At 45.5% G+C, this 9,619-nt stretch overlaps 1 protein-coding gene across 1 annotated transcript in view; it reads left to right on the plus strand.

Moving 5' to 3' along the window:
• Positions 1 to 3,730: 3,730 nt before the first annotated feature.
• LOC101754422 (vacuolar-sorting receptor 1) overlaps positions 3,731 to 9,619 on the plus strand; it is a 10,397-nt gene continuing 4,508 nt past the window's right edge. The window contains exons 1-12 of the mRNA XM_022829169.1: positions 3,731 to 4,294; positions 4,894 to 5,583; positions 5,662 to 5,750; positions 5,830 to 5,899; positions 5,981 to 6,064; positions 6,188 to 6,264; positions 6,362 to 6,443; positions 6,587 to 6,669; positions 6,801 to 6,858; positions 8,010 to 8,138; positions 8,391 to 8,497; positions 8,602 to 8,697. Coding sequence (XP_022684904.1) covers positions 3,988 to 4,294; positions 4,894 to 5,583; positions 5,662 to 5,750; positions 5,830 to 5,899; positions 5,981 to 6,064; positions 6,188 to 6,264; positions 6,362 to 6,443; positions 6,587 to 6,669; positions 6,801 to 6,858; positions 8,010 to 8,138; positions 8,391 to 8,497; positions 8,602 to 8,697 — 1,872 coding nt within the window. The 5' untranslated portion in view covers positions 3,731 to 3,987. The remainder of the gene's footprint in view (positions 4,295 to 4,893; positions 5,584 to 5,661; positions 5,751 to 5,829; positions 5,900 to 5,980; positions 6,065 to 6,187; positions 6,265 to 6,361; positions 6,444 to 6,586; positions 6,670 to 6,800; positions 6,859 to 8,009; positions 8,139 to 8,390; positions 8,498 to 8,601; positions 8,698 to 9,619) is intronic.

Genomic DNA, 9,619 nt, shown 5'->3' on the forward strand with positions numbered 1-9,619 from the left:
ATCCCCTCGATGCGTGCGACGGATCCATTGCCGAACCGCACCGAGCCGCTGATGCCGGAGTCGATGGAGGAGAACGCGGAGCGCGCCTCGGACATGTGGTTCGAGGCCCCGGTGTCCAGAACCTAGCGCCGTGGATCCTGGTTGCCGGATTCGTCGAAGGCGGCGAGGACCCGGTCCTCGGTGAAGTGGAGTTCGCCTTCGGCGTCGATTGTTGGCGGCGTCGGGCGAGCCCAGGTTGAGGGCAGCTCCTCCTGCTCGGTGCTGACGGCGAGAAGAAGAGTAGGCTCATCGTCCTGGGCCGCATAGGCCTGCTCCACCTTCTTCTTGCTTCTGCAGTCTTTGGCCCAATGGCCCATCTTACCGCAGTTCTTGCAGGCGTCGTAGTTGCCGGTCTGGGCCATGTTGGAGTTGGCCCGCTCGTCGCCGCCTCTGCCGGCGCCACGACCGCGTCCACGGCCGCGACGCTTTCCACGGCCGCCGGAGCTTGAGCTTCCACGCGTGGATCCTTGATCCTGCTTCTTGTACCGCTCCAACCATTGCTCCTCCGTGAGCAACAGTTTGCCCGTGGTGTTCTGTGACAGGGACGGCTCGTCGTCGGTCGCCGTCTTGAGTTGTCCAGTCACTTCCTCGATGGAGAGCTTCTCGATGTCGAGGAGGGTTTCGATGGAGATGATGAGCTGCTTGTACTTCGGACGTGCCACTCGCAGGTACTTTGCGACCACCTTGGGCTCCGGCTCCAGGTCGCCGAGGATCGCCAGGCACTGCACGATATTGGAGAGGTGCAGCGCGAAATCTTCGACCGACTCGCCGTCGCGGAACGTGATCTGCTCGTACTCGACGCGGAGGCTTTGCGCCGTGGACTTGCGCACCCGCTCGTCGCCAATGCGCATCGTCATGATCACCTCCCAGGCCTCCTTCGCCGACTCCTTGGTCGCGAGAGTGGGCACCATGCCAGGCGGAACGGCGCTGCAAATCGCCTCCAGCGCGGTGCGGTCATCGCGGAACTCGGCGTCACCGAACTCGACGGCATCCCAAAGGTTTCGCAACTGGAGTTTCAGCTTCATCAACAACGACCAGGTGTCGTAGTTTGTCTTCGTCAGCTGCGGCCAGTTACTGGAGCCGTCGGACTCACGGATCACCCTCTCCACCACGACATCGCGCGACCGGCGCCGCGTATGGCGAGTGCGCGAACGTCCTGGACGGCGGCGTGGGGAGGGAGTGCGATCCGGAGACTCGTCGCCGCCCTTCTTGTCCCCGCTCCCGCTGGACTTGCCAGCGGTACCCTTCGGACGGCGCGGCGGCGCCGACATGGCCGGAGCGGAACGAGGTCGCCGGAATGCTTCCGTGGCTCTGATACCAATTGTTGGTTACGGCCACGGCGATGTACGCCGTCGGCGATGACCTGAACTCTGCGAGAGAACTCGACGCAACACGCACTCAAACCGTGAACACTTGGAACGCGAGAGTTTTGGTGCTGCGAACAACTGAGCAGCTTTTTCTGTTTTCCTCTTCACCTTTTATTGTGCAACTACAAAGAAGTGGTGGGCAACAACCAGTCGCACACCGCACGGCGAGCACGTCCATCCCCATGCTCACGATGCCGCTAGAATGCCGCTCAGCCTAGGAACATGCGAGCTATTCTCGCCATGTTCTCCTACACGCACGGTAGCCACAGGTTGATGCTCATGCGCATGCAATGCCTGAGAAATAGGAAACATGCAGAACATAAACTAAACAACCTATGAACAAGTCTTACTAACACACCTACAAGGACGACACAGGTTGCCTGGCCACGAAGCACGTCCAGCAGAAGGATAGCAGCGACCCTCCAAGTCACCTACAACAGCAACCATACTTGCAGCAGCAAGGTAGCTGCCATGAATATCAAGCAAGAACCACCAGCAGTTGCAGTGCTTCCTCCTACTCTTGTCGAGGCTTATTCTGCCATGAATATTCTGCTTCTGCAGCAGAGACATGGCGGCAGCCGAATTAGCATCAGCTGGAGATGACTTTCTCTACGATCTGGAGCGTTTCCTCCTGGGCGACGACAGCTCCAAGATCTACTAGCTCATCTCCAAGCTAGACAGGATGTAGTTTCTTTTTATTTTCTTTTCTTTTTTTAAAAAAAAATGGAAACCGTACATGGAGTGCTAGCTCCTAGGTAAAGGAATTGGCTGACGCAGAAAAATGAAATACTCATATGTGTGCATCGCGTGTGGAAAACAAGCGCTTATGACTGATGATCCTACTAGCTAGTATAATTAATGTAATAAGAAAGACGTACGGATAGGGCCAAGTGAGGAAATCTAGCGAAGGATCCGCGTCGCCTCTGAACTTTGACCGCGCGCGTAATAAGCATGACAAACAACATCTGATGTCAAAATCAATCATCACTCAAATCAACCTAAAATTAGGTGTTCAATTCAGCACTTCAAACACTCAAATCTTCCTTAAATACTCTACATGATGAATTGTCCTTTCCTCTCCAACGCTCACCCTTCATTTTGCATTTAGAATCTTATACTTCCAAGTAACATATTATAGATATTAATCATCATATGGACCAGTATTGTGAAATGGATATTTCCAAAGCCATGGCACTTAAGGTTTTCATAACTTTTGCATGAACCAAATCGAGACAAAAAAAAAGTTACTATGAATATTCTTGCACTAGGTGATATCTGCAACTTTTAATTGACAATTTTTCCATTTCAAGTGCCCAGATGATCGGTTTTATGTTTGTTTCCACTGTCACTCTTCTTCCGAAAAATAAAGAAAAAATAGCATAAGAAATCAGTAATGGAAGCATGAAAAGAACAGTTTTTTTCCCTTGACGAAACAAGAAAAAGGAAATTTGGCATGAAATTAAATCAGGACAAAGAAATAGTGAAAGTATCAAACTGTCCATCGATGGTGTGCTTCTGTTTATACCTGGACAGATGGAACTTTGGGATGGAACAACATGTTTCTTATCAATAAATAAATTTGGGCCTGAAGAACGTGGGATTGAACAGGTCGATTGGCCCATTTCAGTTGAAGAAAAAGGCCCAAAATTATGTCTGTCAGGCCTCGTTGGATCTACTACGGCCCAAATAGAACACGCGTCATTCGGCATTTCTATCCATCTTCCGCGAGATTTCTTCACATGTATTTAGTTGATTTATCCTCAAGAAGTTTGATGCCCAATTTGAGAAACATTGACATAACACGTAAGTATATTTCTTACTCAGTAAAAAAATTATTGTAGAAATACCTTCTGCACATTAATTACCTGTTGTATGCACGCTAAAAAAGATAGTAATAATAAAAACTGAGCATTCTTATAATGATTATAAGGTATCGGTGCGTATTTTCATTTACTTTTTTCTTCATTTTTTTACTAAATACTGATCTGAGAAAAGTAACTAAAAAATCAAACTAAATTAAGTATATTAATATTTCTTGGTACCTTTCTCTTTGACATGAGGATAAGTATACCGCAATTAAAAGGTACCGAGATAAGGATTAGAGTTTTTTAACAAAGCTGCAAATTTATATTTTGAAGCTTAGTGTTTACGTTTTCTCCCTCTCTTTTGATAATGATTTTTTCTCTCTTTGAAGATGCAATGTGAAATAACCACATGTTAACTTGCTGGTTTGGGTTTTGATCACGTGTTCTTCTGGTTTTGGTTCACCACGAGGCTTCTACACCGTGTCCTTCCCCACCTCTCTCTCTCTCTCTCTCTCTCTCTCTCTCTCTAACCAAACCCCCGGAAACGAAAAATCTCTCCCACTCCAACTCTTCCATCCGAGTAGTGTAGAACTCGCTCCAACGCCCTCTCCTGCGGCCGTCAAAATCCAATCTTTCCTCTCCGCCACCGTTTTCGGGGCTTTTTGCGCCCGCACAGCCGCAAGATTGATCTTACCTTGATTCAATCGGACCTCAGACATCAGTCCAATCCCCAGCAGGTTTTCGCCAATTGCAAAGTCCGGCAGTGGATCGGAAGCATGGGGTTCCGATCCGCCGGCGCGATGTTGCGGTTGCTGGTGTGGGCAGCGCTCCTGCTGGGCTGCTGCCACGGGAGGTTCGTGGTGGAGAAGAACAGCCTCAAGGTGACGGCGCCGGATGACCTCAAGGGCACCTACGAGTGCGCCATTGGCAACTTCGGCGTGCCTCAGTACGGCGGCACCATGGTCGGATTCGTCGCCTACCCCAAGGCCAACAAGAAGGCCTGCAAGAGCTTCGACGATTTCGACATCTCCTACAAGGCCAAGCCAGGGGCGTTCCCCACTTTCCTGCTCGTCGACAGGGGAGGTGAGCAAAATTACAAAATTGCATCTTCTCCTTGCGACTGTGGTACTAGCACTTGGTCTGTTAGGTCATCCCTGTTGCGATTCTACTGAGCAAGGTCTTTTTCTGCCCCCGTCCGTTGGATTGGATAGTGTAGTTGGTCTCTGTTAGGTCGTCCATGCGTGACTTTTTTAGATTGTTACCTGGTACGCTTTACAAGACTGGGGCCTAGACTGAAGTTGAAAGGTTGACTACTAGTGGGCAATTCTTTTTTAGTCATGTGGTCTTTAGTTTTGTTATGAGTAGAAGATTAGATCTTGTCATGTGATGACTTGATTGAGTTTGTTGTTCGTTGACCCAGTTCAATAGTACGACTAAATCTGTGACTTGATGTGCTTAGCAAGAGAACTTAAATCTCAGAGTTTGCAGTCATTTACTCCTGCATTTTTCAGTAGTTATGTCGCTATCTTTGTCTTTTTCACCTTCCTGTGATGTTACATTGATTTTTTTTCCCAACCAATTTGCTGTTTATTTAACACCCTTTTTTGTCTGTTCTAAGATGTTGCATACCTGCTTACTTAAATGCATAATTGATTGCCTAATATGGGTTTTGTTGTGCTCAGATTGCTACTTCACAAAGAAGGCATGGAATGCACAGAACGCAGGAGCAGCAGCAATCCTTGTTGCTGATGACAAGGATGAACCTCTAATTACAATGGACACCCCTGAGGAGAGTGGGAGGGCAGATTACTTAGAGAACATCACTATTCCTTCAGCGCTAATAACCAAGAGCTTTGGGGATAGGCTCAAGAAGGCAATTGATAACGGTGACATGGTTAATGTGAATTTGGATTGGAGGGAGGCCCTGCCCCATCCTGATGAACGTGTTGAGTATGAATTTTGGACCAACAGCAATGATGAATGTGGCCCAAAATGCGATAGCCAGATTGATTTTGTCAAGAGCTTCAAAGGGGCTGCACAGGTACTTGAGAAGAAAGGCTACACAGAGTTCACTCCTCATTACATAACCTGGTATTGCCCAGAGGCCTTCATTCTGAGCAAGCAGTGCAAGTCCCAGTGCATTAATCACGGTAGATACTGTGCACCTGACCCGGAACAGGATTTTAGCAAAGGATATGATGGGAAAGATGTGGTGGTCCAAAATTTGCGCCAAGTTTGTGTGTTTAAGGTTGCTAAGGAGCACAAGAAGCCTTGGTTATGGTGGGACTATGTTACTGATTTTGCGATCCGGTGCCCAATGAAGGAAAAGAAATACACGAAGGAGTGTGCTGATGGAGTTATCAAATCACTTGGTATGTTGTTTTGAATCTGTTTCGCTATGTTCTGTGTCAAGGTGCAGCATTTGTACTGAACTTGTTTATAATTTACAGGCCTTGATCATAAAGCAATAGATAAATGTATTGGTGATCCAGATGCTGATGAAGAAAACCCTGTTCTGAAAGCTGAACAAGATGCACAGGTTAGTAATGTGAATGCATGATCTTTTCTGTTCATCCTATTGTTAACCTGAATACATCATCATCCACCACCTTGTATAGATTGGCAAGGGCTCTCGTGGCGATGTTACCATCTTACCAACTCTGGTAATTAACAATAGACAATACAGAGGTATGCTCTTCTATCCTGTAAACTATGACAAAAGGTGTGTTGAGATTACCAGATGAACTTATCTGAGTCTATTTTTCTCAGGGAAGCTTGACAAAGGAGCAGTTCTTAAAGCACTTTGTGCTGGTTTTCGGGAAACTACTGAGCCAGCTGTTTGCTTGAGTGAAGGTTGGTGCATTGATTTCCCTAGTTTTTCCAATTTTTACTGCATATGATCTAGTGTGTACCTCACTAAGTGTAACTTGCATGTAGCATGCTCTTATTTAACTCTAATGTTTTTTATAACCGTAGAGATACAAACAAATGAGTGCCTAGAGAACAATGGTGGCTGTTGGCAAGATAAGGCTGCTAACATCACTGCATGCAAGGTACTTCTGTGGTGTTAGGTTTTTCTTGGAAATTTGGTTTATTAGACATTTGTTCTGTTTAGCTTAGGCATATAACAATTGTTTGGTGAATATGCAGGATACTTTCCGTGGAAGAGTTTGTGAGTGTCCAGTTGTGAAAGGAGTAAAATTCGTTGGTGATGGCTATACTCATTGTGAAGGTATGCTATAAGGCAGTAGGATTCATCTTTCGGCATTTTCTTTTCTTATATGTTAACATTATTGGATAACATAGTAAGATTGCTGAATATCAATAGTTGTCATAGAGCTTTCTGAATTATAACATGTGCTTTTGAAATTGTAGCTTCGGGATCTGGGCGTTGTGAAATTAACAATGGAGGGTGTTGGAAAGAGACCAGGAATGGCCGGACATACTCTGCCTGTACTGTAAGTGTCTTGAGCTTTTTTGCTGTCCTTACAACTTCCATATTATCAGTAGGATCCTGTCCTGTTTTTGATAAAAATGCTTATAAAATCTGAAATTTAAGTTGTGGACTTGTGGTGCCTGTAATCTGCAGGATGATGGCTGTAAATGCCCGGATGGTTTCAAGGGTGATGGTAAGCACAAATGTGAAGGTAAGGGCCATTTCCTCATAGCTACTTGCACAGTGGGTGATGGTTCAACTGTCCTTTTCTGGTCTGACCTCTGGATTGGCAATCTTCTGCAAGAGAAATTTTCAAGGCTTTATTCTTTTGCCAGAAACAAAAACATCTCTGTGGCCCAATTCCTCCTTAATAATGAAATCGAACAACAATTCTTCCTACCCCTTTCTATGGAAGCATATCAGGAATACACAGAGCTCCAAGGCATAACTCAAGAACTGCAAATTCAGGAAGGAACAAGAGACAAATGGTCATACATCTGGGGAACAGATAAATATTCTTCAGCCCACTTTTACAAATTCCCTTTTCAAAACATCCACCCCCCTGAACCTTTCAAGGTGTTCCAACAAGTTAAGGGTTTTCTGCTGGCTTCTTTTCATGGACAGATTGAACACAAGAAACATCTTGAAAAGGAAGAATCATAGGATTGAAGGAAATAACTACAATTGTGTTTTATGTCAGGCAAATACAGAAGAAACTGCCTTCCACCTGTTCTTTGGTTGCACCTTTAATAAACACTGCTGGCAACTTTTTGGCATTCACTGGAACACACACCTGAATTTCTTTGACATATTGATTTCAACCAAAATGAACTTCCCAAACTCCTTTTATATGGAAACATTCATAATTGGGGCATGGCAAATTTGGAAGCAAAGGAACAATCTCATCTTTGAAAGAAATCAGCCTAGCTTGCAAGATTGGAAACAGCATTTCATTGATGAAAGTCTACTACAAGCTCATAGACTCAGTGAAGATAGAAGAGCGGCTTTCCTTAGTTTGGATAGACCTTCTGTAGATTATCAGCTCTATCCTCTGGTTTTGATCTTTTGGTTTTTAGTTGTGTATAGCCCTCTCCCTCTATCCGCTCTCTCACTGCTTTGGCAGTTTGTACAGTTTCCTTTTTAGTTCTTTTGGTTTCAATAAAATCCTACACAGCAGGGGCCTCCCTCGCTGTATTTACGTAAAAAAAAAGGGCCATTTCCTCATGTCCTTTTAGGAGTGCTTGCCTGCCCTTCACAGCTTCTGCTATGATGGACATATGTGAATATGCGCTTAAGAATTGATTTTTGCTGTTGAACTGTTCCCGCTTTTCTTTTGATGCTGATGTGAAATATTTGTAACAGATATTGATGAATGCAAGGAAAGGACTGCATGTCAATGCAAAGAATGCAAATGCAAGAACACATGGGGAAGCTACGAGTGCGGCTGCAGTGGAGGATTGCTTTACATGAAGGAGCATGATACATGCATAAGTATGTAGCCCTCATACATGTACACTTTTAGCTTATTACTTACTCACATTTTATGTTGAAATAGTTTACCAGTGAGACTTGAGGTCATAAGTTAGCAGAAATTGCTGGCTAGCCCACCTATTTGAGGCACATGAATCATTTTAGCTTTTGCTCTGATTACTGACAGTTGAAAGCTCAAAGTAGCAACATATGCTGGATCTAGACCTGAACTTTGCACTCAAGTGATACTGATTCTGCTTTTGCTGTGCTCAGGCAAAAATGGAGCAACAGAAACAGGCTGGGGCTTCTTGTGGGTCATCTTCCTTGGCCTTGTGGCAGCAGGAATTGCGGGATATGCAGTATACAAGTACAGGATCCGGGTAAGACATGAGCAGATTTCATCTGTTGATATTTCTAGGTTCATTATCTCTTGTTAACTCCAGGGTGGCATCTAATTCTGTTTTTGCATTGCCTGTGCCTACAGAGGTATATGGACTCAGAGATCCGGGCCATCATGGCTCAGTACATGCCCCTGGACAACCAAGGAGATGTTCAGAGTCATTCTCATCATATTGAGATGTGAGGATGCAGACTTTCCGAGAGGAAGCAAAGCTGTGATCCAACTTATAGAAACTTGGAGTTAGATGTGTGTGCATAACCGTAACGATCTTATGTCTAGCATGCATAGAGAGATCCTCCTGTAAATTTCTTGACCGTTCTGTATCCACGTGATTCCTGGGTTAGGCTTAGGCTGTACCATGACATGGTGTTGTTTAGTAATAATTGCCATCTCTTCCTTTAAGTACAATAAACGAGATGGCAGAGGGCATGACTGGTGTTCAGTCATGTTTGTGGTCACTGGTCAGTCAGTAGTAGAGGGATACGAGTGGCAACAAACAGAAAACTCTGCCTGGCGTGCATTGTTTGATTCGTGATGGCTATCCACTGAATGAGAATTGTGTGATGTAAGAGCAGGGGGTGCTCGACCCTTGTGTGCGTACTTGGGGTTATTGTCTAAGGGAAAGACGTGTTGCTCCCTGTAAAACATATGTTTGAGGAAGGGGGGAGTTTTTTGACTTGTCATGCATTTGGTCAGGATTTATCTTTATTATGTGTTCGGAATGCAATTCGAAAAGAAAACAAAATCATTGGTTGGCATAAGTGAGATATGCGATTATGAGCTGAAAGTTTTGAACATAATTTTCCGTTTGTCTCGTAGTGAGGATACACATACAATGGAAATGTAAATTTCCTTTGTGTGTGTGTATGTCTGAAGCGAGTACTAACCGCGGGGCGGGCGATTCTTTTGCCGATGCTGCGATCAGGGCGATGCATGTGCACCGGGGGGGATCATCAGGAGCACATATACAGAAGCGGCGGCTTGCACATAGAACTCTGCAATGGGATGCAGCAGCAGTGCTGATCATGAGTGCGATGGGCCCTGCTGCATCTGCCGCCACTCGCCAAAGCCTAGAAAGGAGACAATGCTACCGCTTCACCCT

Source organism: Setaria italica, chromosome VIII, assembly GCF_000263155.2.
Source record: "Setaria italica strain Yugu1 chromosome VIII, Setaria_italica_v2.0, whole genome shotgun sequence".
NCBI classification, from domain to species: Eukaryota; Viridiplantae; Streptophyta; class Magnoliopsida; order Poales; family Poaceae; genus Setaria; species Setaria italica.